The sequence below is a fragment of the Ambystoma mexicanum genome, chromosome 14, assembly GCF_040938575.1.
Source record: "Ambystoma mexicanum isolate Mex_15411 chromosome 14, UKY_AmexF1_1, whole genome shotgun sequence".
NCBI lineage: Eukaryota > Metazoa > Chordata > Amphibia > Caudata > Ambystomatidae > Ambystoma > Ambystoma mexicanum.
The window spans coordinates 634,788,516-634,812,701 of record NC_090940.1 but is presented as its reverse complement, the minus strand read 5'-3'; the positions used below and the strand labels follow the sequence as shown (position 1 = coordinate 634,812,701).

At 46.0% G+C, this 24,186-nt stretch overlaps 1 protein-coding gene across 1 annotated transcript in view; it reads right to left on the bottom strand.

Annotated features, from left to right (window-relative positions):
• Positions 1 to 982: 982 nt before the first annotated feature.
• EXOC3L4 (exocyst complex component 3 like 4) overlaps positions 983 to 24,186 on the bottom strand; it is a 336,215-nt gene continuing 313,011 nt past the window's right edge. Inside the window, exons 10-12 of the mRNA XM_069638116.1 lie at positions 19,342 to 19,494; positions 9,170 to 9,291; positions 983 to 4,636 (exon numbers count right to left, since the gene is read on the bottom strand). Of these exons, the coding sequence (XP_069494217.1) occupies positions 4,456 to 4,636; positions 9,170 to 9,291; positions 19,342 to 19,494 (456 nt within the window). The 3' untranslated portion in view covers positions 983 to 4,455. The remainder of the gene's footprint in view (positions 4,637 to 9,169; positions 9,292 to 19,341; positions 19,495 to 24,186) is intronic.

The following is a 24,186-nucleotide window of genomic DNA, read 5'->3' as shown; positions in this document are numbered from 1 at the left end:
GCACCAGGTAGCCTAATGGTCCTCTAGCAGAGCCCGTGCTGACTCTCGTATGATAAAGCAGAACGCATTCTGCAGACTATTAGCAGCCTATGGGCTGCCTCTAATCACTGCTGCTGAGGCCAGGCTGTTCTGTGGCATGAGGCTGGCAGCCGGCCCTGCTACTCCCTGCACAGAAGTGCCTCCTAACTCTTTGGGTGGTCTTGGTCTAATACATTAATTTGCAATCTCGGGCGCCATTTGTAACAGCCTCTGCGTTCACAGGTCATTGTCCGTTCAGCTCTTCTTTTAGTTTTTATTTTCGGTTTGCATCACACGATACATACAGAAATAAGTGCAATGATAAACACAGGACACATCATTAAAAGATTCCATTGAATTCTGTGTCTTTTTGCCAATAGGATTAACTGATCCAGCTACACCTGCTTAAAATGGCTGACTATTAGGCACCAACTTGACCCTCCTATGGAGCTATGCTAGAAAGGGGCCACCTCAACTATGGTTCATGAAGTCCCCAGCATTCTTCTAGTCCAGGGGTCTGCAACCAATGACTCTCCAGGTGTTTGGGGCTACAACTCCCAACAGCCCTAGCCAGCATAGTCAATGCTAAGATATCATGGGAGTTGTAGTTCAAAAGGTCTGGAGAGCCGCAGGTTGATACACCCGTCTTCTAGTCAGTCGTCGTTTGCATTAACAAAGTTTAATCACTTGCTGGTCAGTTTGATGTTAGTCCGAGTGCCTTGGCGCACCCTGACGTAGCATGTGGCGCTTTATGATACCATTGAACACAGCATAACATGATGTTAACAGAACTGTGCCCATCACAGTAGCCTGACAACGTATCATATTAAACATTACGCCACACCACTGACATTGCGGAATTAAAAGGCCCCCTTAACTTCAGCAGCATATCCCCCAAAACACTGCATGTCCTGGTTCAGGGAAATAAAATGGATTCTGAAAGCATGTGCCATTACAGTCCTCGTTCCACTTATGTTTATGTTTATTAGGTTTATAAAGTGCTTTAATCCAAAGCACTTTACAGTATAACAACAAGGTACAATAATGAAAGAAGCATATTTACAATCATGAAACAAACCAGTGAGACAATATGTAGAAAAGTTTACTTGGGTGGAGGGGGAGAGGGAAAAGAGAAGGGAAAGGGGGAGGAGGCAGGTAAGGATGGTTACAAGAACTTATTTGAGATCAAGTGGGTGCGAGACGAAGGGGAAGGGAGGGAACAAGGGAGCAGGAGAGGAGAGAAGGTAGGGAAGGAAGTCAGGGGGGAGTGGAGAAGAAGGGCTTTCAAAGAGGTGCGGAAGGATGAGTAGGCGGGGATAGAGCGGATAGAAAGAGGTAAGGAGTTCCAATGTAGGGCAGCCAAGAGCTGAAAGGAACGGAAGCGTGAGGAGGCACATGGGGCAGGGGGTACAGTGAGTAAGAAGAGGTCAGCTGAGCAGAGAGAGCGGGAGGTAGTGTAAAATGAGAGGAGAGAAGAGAGATGGGAGGGCGAGTTCATGGAGGGATGTGAAAACCAGACACTTCACTACCCGTTGGACAAAATATAAATCCTAAATGGGTAGCGGGAGGCAGGGTCGGCGCTAGGCAAGTGCACGACGCGCGGCTGCACTTGGCCTTGTGCGCATCGGGCCCCGCGCAGAAGCTGACCCTCTTCATCCCCAGAGGAAAGAGGACCAGCCTCTGATAATCTCCAGCCCCGGAGTCTCCGGTTCGGAGTGCTCTTTTCCTTTGCATATGTTTAGGCCTTTGCCAATAATGGGTGCAACCTTTCCATCTGAAAGACCCCCTGCAGATTATTACCTAGCCAATAGGGGTGCCAAAACCCAAACATATGCAAAAGGAGAGAAAGCTCCCCTTTAAACGCAAGTCATGACATACAAAAAAGGCACTGCTCTGCATTACCTGACAACTTAATAGACTTAACTGAACTTGTTTCTGTAATTCTCAAAGTGATTAAAGTAGCGTTATAAAAACACGATTTTTCAGGCTTGTAGTATTTTGCATTCTGGGACTTGTAGTTTTCCAGTCAGCATGTGGATTATGAAGCTGAAACAATATTCGTTTGGCTGAACATGTTTCTCTAAGAACCTACATATTGTACGGCCTTCTTTTGAGATGAGTGTTTTGCAAGTGAACTATTAGATTTCTCAAGTTTCCTGTGGCCACTGGTGAGGTCATCAAGTCCTGTTTTTCCCTTTGGATTCTGGGACTTGCAGTTTTTTCTTACCCATTTGACATTTAGGTAAAAGACAGCATTCCGAGCATAAACAGGACTGGGTCGATGTCCTACCCATAGCCATGGGAAGCCAGATGGCGCTGCTCTATAAGACAGCCTTATTGTACGTCTTGAAATCCAAAATGTAAATATTTGGAACACGTGGAGTTCAGAAGGCATGTGTTCAAGTGCCTGAACTGTAAAGTGTGTTAAAATCCCAGCTTCACTGTTCAACCACAGTGGGTGACCCTGGGCAAATAATGTAATCCCCTGTAGTGTAGAGAACTGGCCTCAGCAAAGCCATTATTAACTTTTCTGATTTTGCTGCCATTCACCAAAGTGGCATGGGCCATCCAGAGCACTGCCCCACAGGAGAATGAGTGATACTTTTTGACATGGCCTGTTAAGCTATGTTATTGAATCTTGTATAACACAGAATCTATCATAAAAACTGCAAGGGTCTACGTGTGTGCGTGTTGGGGTAAAGGGCCAGCAATTCGACAAGACAGTAACTTTATACTCAGTGTACCATAAATCAATATGCATGCAGCAATGATAGCTTGTTGGTTAATGCACCTACTGCTGAGATCTATGTTTAAATTGCTGGCCAAGGCTTCAATCCCCTCAAGTTTCATCCTTCCGAGGTCACGTTGGAGTGATGTCACTTTCTGTGATGTCCTCCTGTGCAAATCAAAGGGCCACGCAATTAATTTGCCCCACTTGTCCCCACAATTCCTAGGGCCAGCCCTGGTGGGAGGCCGTTTGCCCTCCTCATTCCCAACTACCTGTGGACAGACAACTTCAAATCGTTCCAGCACCGAAAGGGTTAAACAATCGCAATCTCATCTGGAAGGAAACCACCAAGACCCTTCCTCGTCTAGCTGGATATGTGCGCTAGCCCTCTGCACCCCGGTAGGGTTCTCATATTATGGGGCTCTGTGGATTTAGTTACTCAAATGATCAATGGCGGCTACCAACCGAAAAATACACCTACGCTCAGTCAACGGTGTCACCGAACTGAAGCTGCTAACAGCCCATCGCAGCTCTCTGGCTCTTTTTTCCTGCTCAGTACCACTAACTTACCCGCTCCCTCCTTACATTACAGATCTGCCAGAGCGCCAAGAGACCACGCAGGTGGCAACAGTGAACGGTTTAACAATTTTTAACATAACGTAACAATTAGCGTAACATTGTTATACAGAAAACAGGCTTTTTATAAAACCCAAGTAGAATGCCAGAGCAAAACATATGCTTAGACTTGGAGTAAGAGATCATTTAAGGTGACAGAGCAAGACACAAAAACAGGACTGAACACAGACTCAGGCTTAGACACTTGTTCTAGTTCAAAAACATGCATTTGTGGATGAGCAAACGTTTGCAGCCAACGCGCCTTCATCAGGCCTTCTCAGAGTCGATTCCACTCGTCCTTACTTGCTTTGCAGAATGAGAAACCAGCTTCATTTTTCTACGGCCATATTGCTGTGTTACGTTTTCAGTGCAGAATTTTAGTATCTAGCTTATTAGGTTAACGCACACGTGGTGCGCGTTGGACCTAGGGCCAAGGCAAATCGAAATCATCTAATCAGCAATATTTCCACAAAGTACTCATTCTTGGATGGCGGCCGGGAGGTGCAAGTGCCTACAGATGCCCATTGAGCTTCATAACTAACACATGGATCACGCTATTTTAACTTACCCACAAACGTTTCCTATATCAAGGTTTTAATTAAGTGCCAAGGACGAGATTGCTCGTGCCAGCTGCATTGGGAATCCCCTTAGTATCATTTTTACTGCCAGTTAAGTGGTTAAACATCTATCACGTTCTTTTTGATTTTCTAGTACGAACCTTCAATTTTTTCCATTTGCTTCCATTTTTTCATTCATTCCCATTTGTACATTTGTTTCCATTTTCTATACGTTTCAATTTTTTTTCTTAGTTTCCAGTTTTACATTTGTTTCAATTTTTCTATTTGTTTCTACGTTGACCTTTGTTTCAATTTACTATAATTTTCAATTTTTCTATCAGTTTCCATTCTCACATTCGTTTCCATTTCTACATTTGTTAAAATGTTTACTTTTGTTTGTATTTTTCTTTCCTGGGAAACAGTAGAGAAAATGTGTACAGTATGACGCTAAAGTCCTCTGTGGTCCAATGGAGCTCACCGCCACACCGCCAGGCGCAGCTCTCTGGAAAGCAGCTTGGCCATCGAATGTACTTCGTTTTACTGAAAAATCGTGAAACACCACACTTGTGGACCGGTGCCAGGTTCTGCAAAGATCACCCGCTCTGCATGCCGCTGCCCGGGTGATTCCTGCCCGAGTTCCGCAAAGTAGCGCATCACTGCCCTTTTCCTTTTCCTGCCACTCCCCTGCAGATAGAGGATTGCGCCCACATGTTCTGCACTGCAAAACAGAAGAAACAAAAGCGACCATTTTAATTTCAGGGTGATGAAAAAGTGAACCATTGCTGGGAGGTAGGTAACAGTGGTAGGCAGCATGCACACATGAAAACACACGCTCTATTCATGTTTTTAGATAGAGTCATTGAAGTCAATGGAGAGTAGAGAGCACGGCCGGGCAGGCACAGCGGCCATTTTGAAGGATCTAGGACTATGGAGCGGTTTGGGGAGGAAACGGGGCTGTTTCACTTTCTCTTACTTACTCTTCTGGGGCTATAGGAGGGCCTCAGGTACCCAAACGCCAGCAAAAGGATGAGAGAAGAGCAGGACTCCAGTCCCTATCTGACCTCGGGAAAGGCCCTCTACTGTGCTCAGAGGCGTTGCTAGGGGCTATAGCCCCGGGTCTTTTGGTTGTAGCCCAGGATAGAAGCTCAGGGGCTACGACCAAAAGGCTAGCTTGCCCAGAGTCCCGACAGTCTCAACATTAGCCTAGCCCCGGATCTTTTCCAGAGCTGGCAATACCCTGAGATTGCATTGCAAGTCCCGCATTGGGGCGCATGTGTGTGGCTAGGGAATACAAGCATCGGGGGGCTATTTCCTAGAGGAAACTCGGTGTGGTCTGCATCAGGTTACACATATCAAATCCAGCAATCCCCAACAGGAGGGGGTGTGGTAAGGTGTTAAAGGGCAGGGGGGGATGTGTTGCATTTTAACGAATAAACTTTAAAGGCACATATATTGGATCCCTTTCCTCTAGGCCTGATTTAGAAAAGCGTTTTACACTGGTGCCCCCCCCCCCATTGCAAGCATTTCAGTCAATCCGGCCCTATAGCTTCTGTGAGATTGACCTCTTAGATGCGGGAGCAATTCCTGCTGCAGTGTGGGCCCACTCAGTGTTTGGCGCAATGGCGTGGACCTCCGCGTCCTTACCACTGTTTCGGGAACGCTAAGGACGTGGACATCTGCATCTCACGCAATCGAGTGACTAACTTTGCTCGAGGTGACCCTGAAACACCCATTTGCTTTTTCTGTGATTAATCAGAATTTTGTTGGCTGTGGTTTTAGTGGCCATTGGTCACCCAAATACTCCAGGGCAGTGTTGTGGTGTTTCTGCGCCGTAGATTATAAACACTAGTGAGTTTTAGCCAATGCAGTTTCACGTGCTCTTAGGTCCAAACCTACAGGCAGCTCGGTAGAGAATTTGGAATGTATACCCCATATACTGCACCAGAGGCCTCTATTGTGTGGTAGGGGACCACCCCCTAAGACAGTGGACCCGAGCTGAAGGCAAGCGACACTAACAAGGGTGAAAGTCCTCTGTTACGCATTAGAGCCTTGCTGCAAGTGCTTGAACGCTATTAGAGCTTGCAGAGTAGGGAAAAGAGGCTTCCAGTGACACAGCTTGTCCATGTCTTCTTGACCAGTGTCCGGTTTTTCCGCTCTCACATTCTTTTTCTCTCGCCAAGACCGGATGACGCTATCGCAGTCGTCCTCCATGCATCACCAGCACCCGAGCCACCACGTTTTGAAAGAGTCGGTCTCTAGGTGGTGATCATCGGCCCCATCAATGGTGGGATTGATGCAGAGTTCCCCACATACCTACGATGGGGTCGGCGTTCCCTTAGCAGGTGACGTCCCCCATCGTCCAGGCTCCCGGCCTCAACCAAGTGGCTCCAATCCGCAGGCCTTAGAAGTAATGCCGTTTAGAATGTCATGGTACTGGGTACACTGCGTCTGAAAAGGAAGCAGACTTTTGGAATGAATCAAAAGCGTCTGTTAGCTTTTGGGTACCAGGTGGCATAAAATTACATGGCTCAAAATTAGGAAGCGAGTTTATGTTTGTGATGGTCAAAATACGTCTTTGCTTAAACGTTTGAGTAAACGACTTCCTTGGCAAACAATGGAAATCCATAGTGTAAGGGTGCAGAAGGACGACTCTGGCACGGAGGGGTCATAGTGTTTGCTATAAAATGTTATTCAAAGATAAAAAAGAAAAGGAAACCCTATCTCGGCCCAACTCTAGGAGGGGTTTCCCGGCCTCAACTGGAGTTAAACTGTCTAAAGCAAAAATCCCAATGTCCAGTGTCAAAATCCTAACTTTGTCCCTTACACACTAAGCTAACGAAATCGAAGGAGAGGTCTTCTAGGTCCAGAGGAATGACTCCCTTCCCCTGGACAAAAGGCAGTTCTTGTCTTGGTAAGAGTTTCAAACGTGCTTTGGGTGGAATGTCTCCCTTCCCCGAGCCTTCCTCAGCTTACAACGTAGCTCATTGGGGTCTCCGACCCTGGTTGGCAGCTCTGGCTCCCTCTTGCCATATACTGCACTGAAGAAGAACAGCCTGGATGCACTCCCCAAGCTGGAGTGGGTCCCTAGCACTTGTGGGCAGACCTGGTTCCCTCTCGCCAGGTACTGCACTGAAGAAGACCAGCCTGGATGCACTCCCCAAGCTGGAGTGGGTCCCTAGCACTGGTGGGCAGACCTGGTTCCCTCTCGCCAGATACTCCGTTGAAGAGGGAGGGCCTGGTTGCTTCCCAAGCTGTAGTGGGTCTCTCACCCTGATGGCAGATCTGGTTCCCTCTCACCAGGTACTGTGACGAAAGAAGAGTAGCCTGGATGAACTTGTCAGGGTCATACAGGCTTGGTTCACTAACCTGCCAAGAACTGTATGAACTGTCCATCAAGTTCCAGTTCTCTTTATTTGGTGCGAGTCCAAGACTCGCAATTCCAACCTCAGTGTTCCTTTCTGTGGGCTTGGTTCACTCTCCTGCCAAGCCTTAGTAGAACTCCATGTACATCTTTGTTTTTCTCCCACTGCATTAGGGTCCCAGACCTTCCTTTCCCAGTATTCCGATTCGTGCCACAACCTCCTTGAATCTTCAATGCCTTCTCAGCTACCCGCATACCTTGTGGTGTGGTTTGTGTGGTTGTCGGCTCCCTTGAGGTAGCTGGGCTCATTCGCAGGGCTCCAGTACCTTCCTGGAGCTTCCCTTGCTCTACGGTGGCTCTGCAGTCTTCTTTCCTTCCAGGACAGCATGGTCTCAGACTCTCACGCTTCCTGGTTCTCTGGGGCGTCTGGAGGCTTAGTCCGCCTGCGGTCCTCACATCCCGGACCGGCCTCTGACTCTTTCACCTTCTTCATCGCGTCCCGGTCAGCACCCTCCTGCATGTCTTTTTTTATGTCTCTTGCAGATCCTCCGTGGAGGGCTTGATGATCTGTCATGTCCTTCTTCAGTTTTTACCTTGTTTCTTCCAAACAATGATCACAAATCACTAGACTGGCAAAAGTGGTTTCCGATAGTTATTTGGTATTGCTCGGCACTTCCTCCTAATCTCCGTACTAAGTGAAGGTTCTCGTGTGGTAACTCACTAGCAATCGTCCTTGTTTCAGTACTCTAAGTGAGTGCTGGTATGGTAACTCACTAGGGATCTACCTCGTACCTCGGGTATGAGGGTAGGAGTGAAGAGGAATGAGGTGAAGAAGTGGGGTAACTGTGGGAAGGGGGTCTAGGATCATGTGATTGGTGAGAATACCACGTTCTCCTGAAATGGTCATCACTGGTCCCAACGGGGGTTTCCCCTGCCATGTGATCCACCCACTGAGTACCACTCCCAGGGCTCATGGGAAGGGGCTCCCCCCTCGGAAGCAGTGACGACGATCGATAGAATGATCCTGTCTTCTGGTTTTAAAATCTGAGAACAGCACAGAAGACCAAGTTGGGATTTAATTTGTAAAAATTGAAATCTGGCTACAGGAAGTGGAAAGAGGAAGTCTGTTTACTTTTATTTTCTAAAGCGCTGAAACAGTTCTCACTGTGAAGGTACTCCAATCACTGAAATAAAAAGTGAACTATAGCTCAGAGTGCTTTCGGAATGTAGGGAGATGGGGCGCCCAGATTCCTCGGCACCCCGAAGGTCATCATCGCCTAAGTGGTCCATACGGCCTTCTAGCTATGAACACGTTGACTTGAAACTCTGGAATATTAATCGCAACCTAAAATAGGACAGAAAATGGGTATCTGGACATTATAGCAGTCAATCCCCGCTGCTTCCCTTTCCACATCACGTCGGCCTATGTCGACCTCCCCGGTATATTTTCATGTTTTTCTGTGTGAATCGGGCTGTGTATGCAGAGGTGACAAACCACGTGCAAAGCCTACTCGGTGTGGTTTTTACCGTGCACGGTCGGTTGCAGCAAAACCCAGAGGGCCTGATTAAAAGCCTTTTACAATGGCGCAATCCCATTGAAAAACGCTTTGTAAATCATTTTTCTACGTGCATCCACAAATCCAGAGCTCTCAAGTTTCCTGTGGCCATGCGTGAGAAGGCCATCCAGTCCTGGGCTTGCATGGATTTCTGGGACTTGCACTTTTCTTGACATTTCAAATAGGAAAGAAAAACTACACATCCCAGAATTCAAAGAGGAAAAAAGCAAAGCTGCATGGCCTTCTCGAATCGAGGGTGTACGTTTGTCGTGGCGTGCTTTCCTGGGATGAAATGTAGCCATTTACGACAGACTGTGGATAATTCAGTACTTACTTCAAGTCTGGATAATGGCTGGCTAACTCCCGGAGGTTTGTTCTCACGCTCTCCTCGCGCTTGTCACCAATTATTCCGGAAATAAGAGGAATAGCAGGACAGAGCCACTCAGAGTCAGAGCCCTGGAGAAGTAAACACACAGGTGCATTTCATTATGTACTGGACAGGACGGATTAAAACAAAGCATAACATTTTCTCCTGCTTGAGTTTACTTAAGTGTGCTTTGCGATGGCGACGGGGTTCTCTCGATAGACCTTAAGATGCCATTAACAACCCTACTGCACTTTATTTCTGTTGCCTAAGTATTCTATACCGTTATGGCTCCAACATTTCAATTGCTTTCCTTAAATGTGGTTTTGATCGTTTTAATGCAGAACTGTTCATGAAAAAAAAGTCTGTCTAGTGTTGCGCGTAATTACCCTCACCGGGATGAACCTACCTAACGTATGACCCTTTGAACAATACAGACCGCGGTTCGATGTGTTTTTTCTGTGCAATTTTTCACTCCAGATTTATTTACTGCCAAATTTGTATATTTTTTTGCCACAAAATTTAAAGGGCACCACCCCCATTCTACTCCCACCCGTGCCGCAGCACGATGTCGACCCCTGTCTCAAATTGCTTTATCTACCCTGCATATTACGGGCAAACAAACATTTCATCGTTGCCAACATGACCCATTCCAATCTGTAGGTGCTTAGTCAGTCCTGGTTTTTTCTTTTTATTCTGGGAATTGTAGTTCATCTTTTCCTGTTATAAAACTCAGACTCCCAGAATGCAAAGAAAAAACCAGGACTGGATACGCACCTACAGATTGGAATGGGCCATGTTGGCAACTATGCAATGTGTAAAATAAGGGTGGGGGAATACTGCGATGAAAAATATGCAGTAAAAAGACTGACTACCCAGTACACCACCCTTGCGTGTACTTCTAAGACAGTGACACAGCCTTCTGGACCCACAGCTTACAAACCTGCCAGGGTTTTAAGATAACCACTGAACACGTCAACTATTCCCCGTTTGGATCCGTTTGTTGCAAATTGCGCATCTATCATGAATATTCATGCGTTGGAAATCTGGCTTGTTTGCAGCCCACAGGGCGTGGAGCTCAAGAGTAGCCCTGATTGGCCCTACGTGGATGATGCCGTCACACCCATGCACGAGCTCCTAATCCCACTCATTGTCTGCATATGGCACAGGCTGATGGGACGTCACAGATGTTGCAGGAATATTCCTGGATTACATTAAAACCAATGCAGAAAAGGAAACAGAAGACAGACTAAACAGAATCAAGAAACGGTACTTGAAAGCCACTACGGCTTCCCTTCATAGACTCTCCGTTGATAGCAATGTACTTATTATTGTATGAAAGTTAATGACTTGAGGTGGGATTTAAGGATTGTGCTCCTCAGGTGCACAGACCGCCTACCAAAGCCTACAGAAAAAATGCATAGGTGATTGTCAGGAGAGAGCGAGAGACTGTGGCGGAGGCGTAACCAGTCACTGCGAGAAGAAGGGGTGTGACAGCTATGCCGAGATGGTCCACACTAATTCGAGGTGGAGGGAGGCGAGATATGGAGGGCTACAAAAAGAAGTTGAAGAAGAGCGAAACCTGCTACCCCTGGCGACACCAGTGAAGAGTTTCCCGGGAGAAGGAAAAGGGAACACAAACAAGTGCGGGAGGGGGTCGGGAAGTTATGAGACTGTAAACCATTTTGTGATAGAGTTCCCAGGCCAGTTCGACAAAGGTGTGGCACTGGAGAGTTGAGAGGGACTCCAGGAACAGCTTCATCGTCCCAGTGGGGTCGGATCAAGAATTATACAAAACCTAAAGATTGTGAAAACCTCCTAAAGGAACCACACACCTTACTAAGAACTACGAAAGACTTTGGGGAAGTCATTCTCCTGGCCCCACAAGAACTTTATGCAACTGCTTATTTTCTGTTAGGTTACGGAGAACCCAGATGTTTTGTGGAACTTTTTATTTGAACAACCTAAGAGGCGTTTGGACGCTTCACATCCAGAAGAAGGGAGCCATTATCCTGCATAATGAGCAGAAGCTAGACTTCATGGTATTCTGTTATGGGGACAGGGATAGAGTAGGAGCCTTTGTGACTGGGATGGTGCCTTTTTGTTTTGACTCACACAGACTTTTGACAAGCACCCAAGTTTCTTTAGTTTAGGTGGGGAAACCCCCTCGGAGTTAGGGACAGATGGGTGTGGATTATCATTTCATAGAAGCCTATAGCAACTACTATGGCACCATTTGGTCAGTCTCTTCATTCCTTGTCACCAAAGTCAGTACCAAAGATCACATGGCCATAAAAGTAGACAGATATACGTGCTGATGTTATAACAGAATCTGAGGTTCGGTGTGTAGTAAGCAGCTTATCTGGAAAGCTAGCTCAATCGCGCCCCTACTGTGCTGTCCCGAAGGAGAATGGTCCAAAAGATTCTTCCCTCAAATGAGGATGGACAACCATGGCAAGCGAGGTTTCAAGAAAGAGCCATACATTCACAGAAAAGTAGGATTACACATGAGCAAGAACAAGCAGCCGAGCGAAGTGTACGACATCGGAGAGAAGTGACGATGGCATGGGTAGACAATGCAGTGATGACTCACTCCGGGTCTGCTGGAACCTCCATCCTTTCTGGACGATTCTGATCCAAGTAAATGGGCAACGCAAAGGGTCAATGGCTGCGTACTGTGAGGGGACAGATATGAGAGGCCAACACGTTTCAACAGACATCTTTATTAAAGGAAAGGGGTTGGATAAAGGCCTTTCTATCCCTACCCTAAAGAGGGTTTCCCTTCCTAGAAAAATAAACTAAAGATCAGTTTTTGTCTCGTCGTCAAAATGATGCAAACTGTCCTTGTGGCCAAAACTTATCTGACCATCACGCTAAAACAATCAAAGGTGTAAGCTAAGTGTCTCTGTTTGATTCAGCAAAAAGTGTGTAAAAACAAAACGGTGAAAATGTAACAATTCTTGAATCCCGGAGGTGTTTCCCTTCCCCTGGATCGATTCAGGCAGTACGGCAAAAGTGTTCTTTTCAACCAATGATTCCTTAAGAGTGGCGGAAATGTCTCTTTCACACAACACTTTCTTCAGGATGTCAACAATGTCTTCTGGAAGAATATCGAAAAGTGTATCTTTTCCACAATAGCTTCTTATGATACAGATCCCCTGGTATACTCCCCTGCCGGGAATCCCCCTATGGGGTTTGCAGATCCCCGGTATACCTCCCTGCCAGATATCTTTCAAAAATGTCTTTTCCTTTTTGTATTGGTTACCTGGGATATATTGTGCTGCCAGGAATCCCACTCTGGGTTTTGCAGGTCCTCTGGGATACTCCCCTGCCAGGAATCCCCTTCTGGGTTTTGCAGATCCCCTGCTATAACCCCCTGCCAGAATTCCCCCTCTGGGTGTTGCAGTTCCCATTGTATACTCCACTGCCTGGAATTCCCCTCTGGGTTTTGCAGATCCCCTGGTATATCCCCTGCCAGGATCCACCACTGGGTTTTGCAGATCCCCTGGTATACTCCACTGCCTGGAATTCTCCTCTGGGTTTTACAGATCCCATGGTATACTCTCCTGCCAGGAATCCCCCTCTGGGTTTTGCAGATCCCCCAGTATACTCTCCTGCCAGGTATCTTTCTCCCAAAGGCTCACTGCCTGACGTGTGTCTCTCACCAGGACTTTCCACAATGTTCTCTTTCTGTATAATACAGTTGTACTCCTTCACTGTTTATACTGCCTTGACTTTAGATACTACTTGTTCTAACTTTCCCCATGGTGACATCTCATATATGGAAACTTCTTCACTGGTAGTTATTTGATTGTGGCAATGCTTGTTCCAATTTTCCCCAAATTGACATCTTATATACAGAGAATAGTGCATATATTGCCTTTCAACTTCTTCATTACTGTTCATCTGCTGGTGATAATATTTACTCCAACGTTCCCCATATTGACTTCTCTTATATGAGTACTTCTGTAAATCTTGTCTTTCAGATGTACTTGTCGATATTCAAAACAGGGTTTTGATTGTCCATATATCTGTCTGTATTCCCCGGGCTCCCAAACTCCTATGGGCAAATTCACTAGTGTTTGCTGGTGCTTCCGACCCATCATACACTGTTGCAGAGGTGTTTTTCACTCCGGGAAGGCTTCCCCTGCTCGGCAGACCCTTGTTGGTTCCCTCGCCGGCTTTGCGTTCTCCGGCCGGCATAACTGCTGCTTTCCCAGTAGACTGCGTCCCCAGCAACCTCGCTGCCATTGCCGGTGGTGCAGAGGTTCCTTTCACAGCACCTGCTGTGCTTCTGCTTCTCTGGTAAATTAGGCTTGCAAGCAGTTGCTTGTAAGAGCCTGTCTCTCCTAGCACGGTCCATTACTGTGCGCTGGCGTCTGCCTCCAGTCCTGCTTCCTGCTACGCCTGCTCTTCAGCTATCACCTCCACCTGTCAATGGGAGGTATTACCCAGATTTAAATGTCCCTTGCAGCAGATTTTCATTATGACAACTAGTCTGTGTGTTTGGCTTCGGATTTCCTTCAATCCACATTGACTCCTTCCTCGTCTCAGTACTTGAGGCTTTGTGGGAGATGAAGTCCACATGAACTTTAGATCTTTTAAAGCCGAGCTGTTTTGGATCTTTGCTTGAATTAAAAACATTATAGACACGAGGTGTTAAAAGAGTGTTATGTATACACGAAGCATAGATGGTGTTCTGTTTGGATTGTTTTTCGAGAAGAGGTTTTGGAGTCTTGCAATGAGAGGTATTTTTGAAGTGACAGCAAGCCATCAGGAATTTTGGAGTTATAGGGTTTGAGGAATCTGAGGGTCTCCTCACTTCTTTCCCCAGTTATCCTCCTCCTGGGTGGCCAGGGAAAGGCTGTCGCTATCAGATCCTCACCCTGGGGGTGGAAATATGGGTGAGGATCACCTGGGTGGAGAAGACTTGGGGAGTCGGGATGAGGCGCCCTTTTATTTATTGGACATTTGTATTGTACATTTGTACCCTTGGGTTGAACACAGCATCCCCCATTTCCCTTTTCTAATGAGTCTAGTATCCCCCAGGCCTTTGTAGGTTATTCCCAGTGCCTTGCCTATCTTTTACATAAATCATCTCCGAGTAAACACCAGTCAGGTACTGGGATGAGGAAGAGACACACCAGAGCCATACATCCTCTCTTTTTGAATTCTTATTCACACAAACACGACCTAGGTGCTGAGATGAGGAGGCCACCATTAACACAGAAGACAGACTGGAAGAAGAAACACAAGCGGCCTAGTTGTTGGATTCATTATCATGGAGCCGGGAGATTTAAAACAGGCTCAGCAGAGAGGTTTGAAGAGAGGCATGGAAAGAAGCACAGAGAAGACCGTGAAATAGAGTTCCAGGGCGGAAGTCGTGGCAGCAAGAAGGCGCCTTCCCAAGATGCTGTGAGCTATACAAAGCAGGATTCAGTGCAGTGAGCGAGAGAGGCTTGTTTGCAGTCTGAGACAGAGCTGAAAAAGCAGTGCGGCAAGGAGAGAAGGTACCGAGAGCGTCGGAGAGGCTCCTGAACAGGCACAGGTGCAGGACCGCTGACTGCAGTTTACCGGAGCTCTGAAGTAAGCAGAGGGGAAGCAAGGAAGCCGTGGAAGACGCTGTATGCCAGAGGGAACCAATGCGAACAGACCATGAGCAGAGATGGGTCTCCGGAAAGCCACAGAAAGTGGAAAACAGACAGTGAGAAGGCAGGGGAGTTCACCTGGGTGAAAAGAGGGCCCTGGACACGATGGATGGGCGGTTTAGGTCAAATGTCATTTAGGGCCTAATTCACAGAGCATTTTTTAATGGGGTTTTGCCATTATAAAACGCTTCTGTGAATTAGGCCCTTAATTCTGAATACCTGAATTGAAGGCAAAGAAACCAATATGAAAAAGTAATTGACATGATGAGAAGCCGTAAAAGCAATTGCCAAGAGTCAAATAAGCAAGCATTCCCAAACGTTGAATAAGCAAGCATTGCCAAGAGCCAAGAATAGTTGTGCAAAAGTGCAAGCATTGCCAAGAGCCAAGAGTAGTTGCGTACAAGAATTAGAACAGTACTAAAGCCTGTATGCAAGAGTAACCTGGTAAAAGGGTGCCAGATGTTTTGATTAAGATACCTAAAACAGAGAATTGGTTTCCCAGCAGGAGAGAGTACTGGAAAGGATATGATGGCTTGTGCAAAATAACTATAACAATAACTGAGTTTCCTAGCAGGAGAGTGTACTGGGAAGGCTATGTTGGTCTCGCAAGTTAAAGCTATTAAACAAGTGAATGATGACAAACCAAGTGATGATAAAGCATCAAGGGCACTTGGTGTGAAGCTAAAACTGTGGCAAGATACCTATGAAACAGATCCATGTAAGGTGTGTCGGTTGCGTGACCTGTAATGGGTGGACCGTGTGGTCTGACAACTGCACCTAGACCGAGGACACCCACCTTAGGAAAAGCCACTTTGTGACTGAATGAAAGAAAACCTGTGTGAACTGATATTGATGAATATGACTTTATAAATTGGTGAATTACCACTTCAGGTAATGCCCTGGGGCCCATAGTTACAGGCCTGAGTGAAGTGAGGGCCTTAACGAAGGCCCTAGGGCATTACCTGAAGTGGTAATGCCCCCCCTGTGAGGGGCTTATTGCTATTAGTACCCCGGCCTGTAAGACTGGGGTATGAAAAGCATTTTTGTCTGTTCTGTAACGCTCTGGCGTTTTGGAACAGAAAAAAAAATGAAAGAATGTCCACAAGGGAAGGGAAAACAAAGTCCATTTTCCCTTTCCATGGTGGCTATTGAAAATGGGTGTAAAAAAGTAAACAAACAAAATGGCCCCCATGGAAAGGAGAGAAGGGACTACATGTAGTCCCTTCTTCCTGTCCAAGCTGGCCTGTTGCAGATCAGGAGCGGACACGCTGGAGACAGAAGTGTTCCCAGCGCGTCCACTTCTGAAATGGACAGAAAAGAAGGTAAGTGGGGTTGGGAGGGCAGGGAGAGAATTCTGTGGATGGGGGAGGGAAAGACTTACCTGATTCCCTGGCGAGGGGAGATGGCAGTCGCCAGCCCTGACGAGCGTCAGGGCAGCGGGATTACCGTTTGGTAATGCCCGCATTCTGAGCTTCCCCATTGGCTGGGAGGCCGCCACACCCCCATTGCCGGGTACTAATTTGGGCCATTGAACATCCCAAGAAATTGTGTTTTTTTTAACATTGGAGGACTTGAAAGTTTGGGGAAGGCAACCCCTCTTTTGGAATGTGCACTATTTGAACCTTGGGAAGTCAATCCCCTTTTTTCATTTAAGAACTGGACGAAGCTCTGAACTTTTATTTGAACACTTCTCATTTGATGTTGTCATCCCTACACATTGTATGCAATTAGATGTGAGGGCAAGTATAGGTTTTGGACACAGTCAGACATTTGCTTTGGACTTCCTGACACAGACTGTAATTAGTTTTATTTAGGTAGGGAAATCCCATCTTAGCGTAGGGCCAGTTAGGTCTTTTTCCAACCCCCCTTTTTTAGTTAATAAAGGTTTGTATCTCCAAATCCTATTCCGTTGTCTGTGTCTACTTCATGATGCCTTCATAAGGGTCTTCTTCCTTTGGAAGGGAAGAATACTGCGTCTCTCCTGATGGAGTCACCACATCTCCCTGATAGTCATCTCCTCCCATGTGATCCTTCCTCGGAATACCGCCCCCAGGGTCAGGATCAGGTAGTCACTGCCGTCCCCTGGCCACATGGGAGGAGATCCTAGGCTGGGGATCAGTGATGATTTGACAGGATTCATGACAACATGTCACCTCATTTAATGTTCTCCGCATGGTGGCTGGTTTAACGTGTGAAGCTTTATCGCTTAGCTGGCTTAGCCTCGGGAGGAGGTCCAAGAACAGCTGCCTGGTTAGTAAAGCCCTATTTGCAAAGGCCTAGCAAATGAATATTAATGCACTTGTGATATTATAAAAGCCCAACCAACTTTTAAAAGTACAACCTGTTTATGCATCGACCAACTCTTTTGAAATATACAGACCTAGACAGGAGAATCTAGATAATGTATAGGCAGAGCTTCTGGAAGCTTCTCCTCTGTCGCACAATGGCCCCACCCAATACTGCCTCACCTTTAACTAAACTTATCTGCAACTTGATTTAATGTGCGATGAGGGGGTGTCAGGTGGCGGTACTAAAGCTACTTCCCCTTCTTGCTTGAGGATGGCACTCGCCCTCTCCCACCCTCCCACAGGCCTCAGAGAACCCACAGGTATTAGTTCTGCTTAACAGCATATGTGCTGCTGATCAGAAGGAACCCGTTTTGGATCCACAAGTCACAGGAGGAGGGTTTCCCCGGCCAGCCTCAAGCAAGTGGATCATTGCCCAATGGCACCAATGAGCACCCAGCAGCAGATGCCTGCTGGGACAAGCAATACACTTTGTGAAGGTGCTTTTGTGTGGTGGATTACTTGCAGCAGTGTTGGACTGATTCTTTAATTGGGTGGCGGCTCGGCTGCAGAGGACGGGCCTAGTGCCGACATCCCTTCCCTTTTCTGGGGATCATGCCCTTCCATCAGAACCCCATTATTTCTCTTGCTCGCCATATACCTCAACGCCTATGTTGAATTCATCCAATGGGATAACTCGAATCTCCCCTTTGATAACCGTTAGGACACCGACTTCCACATTGGAAATTATTTTTGGGACCTCAAACCCCCACTTTGTGCGTAAGTGTTTTGATCCAAAGATGACACATCCTTGAGCTCTTCAACAGCTTCCCCAAAACACTGCCTTCTTTTGAACCCACAAAGAATGGTCAACCATGCTCTCCTCTTTCCACAGAATGAGCTCCATTGATTAGCGCCATTGACACAGCCCGTCCCTTTCCCACTTGACCAATCCGACTCCCATCTCAAGGCATCTTGTTCCCAAGCCTCCCGCCTGTTAAAGAGGGATATCTGAAGACCCCCTCGATCACATCCATAACCGAGTCGGGAAGCACAGCTCTTTCAATGAGAAGATGGAAATTGATCGCCAAGAACCTCCTCAAAATACCACACTCAGTCTCCACATGTGCAAGGTTAGGCCACTCTTGACTTAATTTGCTAAAAAATGTATTTTGTGAATTAGACTGACTAAGACAGGCCAAACACTCAGCACCCCTTATGCTTGCTGGTGGCAGTTCAAAACTGTGCCATACACGCTGTCTTTGCTTTAATGATAGTGGATGTCAGTGAAAGGGGTAAACTGTCCGATTGGTGGGAATACCACATAATGTCTGTTGTCCACAATTTATGCTCTGTACAAACAAATGGTGCCTGTACTGTCCACACTCCACTGTTGTTACCATACTGTAGGGTGCCGGCTTCAGTTATTACCAATAACACAATTAATGCAACTTAATGTAGCAGCATGTAAAATTTAAATAAAATACATTTATTTATAACAGTTATAGCACAGCTGCAATGCACTGCAAAACACATAAGACCCAACAGACAGAAGAAACCATATGCCCCCATTATAAAAGGGATAGTCAACAAAGCTGTAAACAAATCATACGCCCTTATGCACGGGCCACTCGATAAAAGTAAAAACCAACCATTCATCCTTATGCAAAAGCTAGTCAATAAAAATAATAACAAATGATACGACCCTAATACAAGTGCCAATCGATAAAACAAAAAACAAAACATATGCCCTTATACACGGAACAGTCGATAAAACTAAAACCAAATTATAAAATGATATGCCCTAATGTAACAGCAAATAGATAAAACAAAAACAAATCATACAGCCTTATAAAAGGGCCAATCAATAAAACTAAAAATAAATCATATGACATTATACATGGAACAGTCAATAAAACTAAAAACAAATTAAACAATTATACAGCCTTTTATAACGGCCAATCGATAAAACTATGAACAAATCACATGCCCGTATATGAGGACCAATCGATAAAACTGAAAAGAAATCATACTTCCTTAAACACAAGCTAGTTGGTAAAGCTAAAAACAAATCACACACCGTTATATATGGGGAAGCCGATACAAAATATAACCCACTTTTTAAAGGGGAAAGGAGTTTAAAAAATCTAGAAGCACATTTTAAGAACATCCATTTGTTAAATCCTGCAGTGTAGAGGGAGGTACTCACCAGCGTAGTCATTGTACTGTTTATAAGCTCGGCCTCTTCTCTCATTTTATCGGCCGCTGCTCCGCGGTTGGTCCAATTAAGACGCAGCCCCTGTTTTGTAATCCGTGTAATGTACTCGGTCACTACGTACTTGTGAACTCCACTGAGAAAATCCTGCCAAGAAAAAGACAAAACATAGTGTTAAAGCAGATGTGCTAGTGACCAATAGTCTACGTACGACCCGATTCCAAAAATGGTGGCACACAATGGGTGTAAAACAGGGACATTCTTCAAATGTCTGAAGCATTCCATCAATTACCAAATCCCGTCAGATTTTCAGGGTGTCCAGAAAGAACATCCAAGAGGCATGAGTGGATGGAATGCGATTACTTCTGTAAATGTTGGCTTTTTCCAAATCCCAATATCAATATAACTGCCCTATGATAAAGGCAAAGTTTTGACTAATGGGGCCCTTCTTTAGACGGCCCACGCCTCCAATCATTAGCATTTCTTTGTGAAATGAAATATCCTCTGACTAGGATGAAAAATGCATCTAATGGGTCAAAGGAAGCAGAAAGCGCTATTGAGCCTCCTGCGTTCAGATGAAGGCTGGGGGTGGTCGACAGCCCAATGGGTTAATGGCCCTACTTACTACCAGCTTTTAAAACTGTCACCCAGCCCCCACAAAATGTTGAGGCTGGCTCCGCCCAAGGATACACTCCCACAAAAAAGCATGTCCCCTCTGTCACTAGTAAAACCACCTCTTGAGGGGCTCTTAGAATCTTAATGGGACAGGCTTCTGGCTAACAGCAAATGCTCGGTTCTTCACTTGCTCCCTGCCCAGCCATGCCATTGGTCCACCTTTGAGCCTCTCAGCTGAAGCCTTCTTAATCGATCGCCCCGCACCCTCAGGAGTCTGCCAAATATCCTCAGAAATCCAAATTCATCTCCGAGTTGACACGGGGTCGGTTCACTGCTATTCCCCTCACAGGCGTATATCCCGCTCTTCATCCATGCCCAAAATACCTTATCTATGTATTTATTTGTTTTAGTTCATAAATGAACTTTTACAAATACATAATAATTACATAATTTAGGAATTGATCAAAATACAAAGAGGAGAGTTTAAAATAAAACAAAAGATAACAATAGTTAAAATAGAAATCCAGGATAAATAAATAATTCAACTCATTTCAAGGAAAGAAAACACATCATCGGACCGAACGGTCAATGAGAACTAATCTAATATTAGGGTAGATTGCGCAAGGTGTTAATCTCTCCTCAGTACACAAAAGAAAATACATTCAGCAATGGCATGACATAGTGTAGAGCTTGGGACAGCATAATTTGGTTTGTCAGAGCCCATGAGTACATATAGACTACAGTTAGGCCGTAAAAGAGATTTAATCTGTGTCCATAGACTGAGCAGTGCTATATGGACTGCCTCAGAGTCTGTATTTAGGCAATAGTGCCAGAAGTGATCAGACTTAATGACGTCATACTCGCTTACAAAATGACCCGGCATGCACATATATCTGGTCCCCAATTTCTCACATTGCGTTAGGTAGTGGTATTCAAACTGTGGGGTGCGTGACAAAGTCTCACCGACACAGGTAAGAAGATTATATGTACTTTATTGCTCGACCCCAAAGGCCTCCAGCTTCAGCTTCCTCCACCTAACGGCCACTGTGGAATGTTGACTGCTGAACATGCATCAACATTCCACAGGTGCCCATGCACGAACCCGTGCATATTGCAACATATCCTCTTCCCTTGTATAACAAAAAATGTTAACAGCCTGTAACAGGATAAACTGCAAACAAATTGAACAATGGAAACATGAACAAAATATTATGTGACCATCATTAATACAAGTTACATTTCATAGATATAGAAAGATTTATCACATGGGTGCGACGCACCGTAGAATGTAAATTTCACGTTTAACAAATGTAATCTCTAAACCTTATAGGGGGACCACACCTACTGGCCAGCCGACCCCCTTCTAGTCCTACATCAGGTTGCCGATCAGAAGCATTTTGACACTCCACATTCACTTCTGCACCCAAAGGACCTGGAAGTGGGACAACCTTTTCCTGTTCGAACCTGATCACTTGTGAATCCACAGGATCATAATTCAGCATTGTATCCTGAGATTCCGGATCAGACTCCTCACTTGCACTCTCCACGCTTTTACGTCCATCCACCACCACCCGTCTCTTACTCCAGACAGAGCCATCCTCCAATTGCACATGGCCTTTTCCAACCTTAACAACTCTCCTTGAGGGCAAAAACTTGCTGTAGCCTTTGTGAATCATCCTGGGATTTCTTATGTACACCTCATCCCCAGGATTAACGTTCAACTCCTTTCTAAAGTTTTGTGAAAACACTGTGGCCTCCTGGCGCGTCAAAATGCTGCGATGAATAGCCTGCAAATCCATATCACAGGGCCCTCCACCACCCATAGCCAAGGTTCTCAACATTGTACCTGCTTGCCTACCCCTCATGAGTTCAAATGGAGATCTGCCCGTAACCATGGCAGGTGTTCTCCGATATGCAGCCAGATATTGTGTCACCACTTCCTGCCAATCCAAACCATTAGCCAAAGCCAATTGTATGGCTGACTTAATCGTACCATTGGCCCTCTCCACTAATCCATTAGCAGAAGGATTGTACAGAGCTGTCCTATAATGGGAAATGGCATGCTGTTCCAAAAATTCTCTCATTGCTCTGGAGGTGAACTGCACCCCATTATCAGTAACTAAACTTGCAGGTAACCCCTCACGATCAAATACTTTCCTCCAGAAGGCAATAACAGAATTGGTTGTGACACAGGAACATGCCACCACCTCAATCCACCTGGACGTATAGTCCACCAACATATATCTGGACTCAGGCTCTAAAACACTCAAACGGACCCATGATGTCCAAAGCCAAATTCGACCATACTTGCTCTGGAACCTCTACAGGATGTACAGGTGGTGGATGCAGTACCTTGCTCTTATCGCTGACAGAACATGCCTGACACTCTTTCACCACTTGTTCCACATCCTTGTCCATAGACGGCCACCAGTACTCCTCTCTCAGTCTCCTCTTAGTCAAAGATCGACCCAAATGACCAACATGTGCCAATTCCACCATTCTACCTCTCAGACTTACAGGGGGTATCAACCTACTTCTCCTAGACACACCCCAATGACTCGCAGCTAATTCATGGAGAACTTGGGCATAAGCTTTCCCTTCCGGCCTATCCTTTACCGTGTGCCAACCTTTCACTAGACCTTCCCTAATCCATTTTAACTCAAGATCAGCCTCAGACTCCAAATCCCACAACGACTTCTCCACAGCAGAAGCCACCAAAGCAACCTGACACTCCTGCAATCATCCTCTTTTACCAATCCTGCCTGACTGTCCGCCTCCACAACTGGCAAACGGGACAAACAGTCTGCCACCACATTAAACTTCCTCGGAAAATACTGCAAAGAAAAATCGTAATCCTGTACCTGTACTGGCCACTTTGCTATCCTCGGGGATACCGCCATGACTCCCTTGGTAGAAAAAACTTGCACCAACGGTTTATGGTCCGTTCTGACAATATAGGGTATGCCCCACAAGAATGTCCTGAAGTGTTTCGAAGCCCATAACACTGCCAAAGTCTCTCTCTCAATTACCGAGTACCTGGTTTCCACATCTCTCAAGGTCCTCGAGGCGAAGGCCACTGGCATCCATTCACCATTTATCCATTGCTTGAGCACTGCCCCCAGACCCACCTCACTTGCATTCACAGTCAAAGCAGTTTTATTTTTCGGGTCAAATGACTTCAGGCAAGGAGCATTCTCCACATCCCTCTTGACCGACTCAAATTCTGCCGCACACTCCTCAGACCATGCAAATCTTACGCACTTCCTCATAAGAGCTCTCATGGCCACCGTTTTTTGAGCATAATTGGATACAAATTTAACGTAGTACTCTGCAAAGCCCAGAAAAGCCCTTAAATGATCCTTATTGACCGGAGCTGGTGTATCCCTCAACACTTGTACCAACTCCCCTTTGGGACTCACCTCGTGAACTCAATGTATGTCCTAAATATATGACCTCCTCCACTCCCACCTGACACTTGGTTAACTTTACAGTCAGACCTCTCTCCTTAAGAATCTGCATGACCCTCCTTACCCTGACATCATGTTCCTCCTTGCTGCTGCCCCAGACCAGAATGTAATCTTGAAAATAGCTGACTCCCAACACCCCTCCAAACATCTGCTGCATCAACCTCTGGAACACAGCCGAAGCCGAAGCAAGGCCAAAAGGCATGCAACAAAATCTGTATGCCCCAAACGGAGTCACAAATGAAGTAAGGGGTCTAGATTCAACGTGCAGGTCAATTTGATGATACGCCGTTGACAGATCAAAAGTTGAAAAGTATCTAGCATCCCCCAATGTCAACAACAACTCATTGATATTTGGCAAGGGATGCCGACCCATCCATATGCTGGAATTTAGCTTCCGGAGATCTACACACATTCTGATGCTCCCGTTGCCCTTCTTAACTAACACCATGGGAAACAACCATTCTGAGGACTCAATAGGCTCAATTATCCCTGCTGACTGCAACTTAGTCAATTCCGCTTTGAATGCCTCCCTCGCCGCTACTGGCACTTCCCTCACTTTATGTACTTTAGGAACTGCACCCTTCTTCAACACAATGCGATGTGTAAAACCCCTAAGCTTACCAAGGGTATCTGAAAATACTTCAGGAAACTCACTCATGAGCACTGTAGGAGTAACCCATATGTCATTCTGTCCCGCTCCCTCCATGACACTCAGAATAGGTTCCTTCTCACCGGGATGTATTTGTATTTTTAGTGC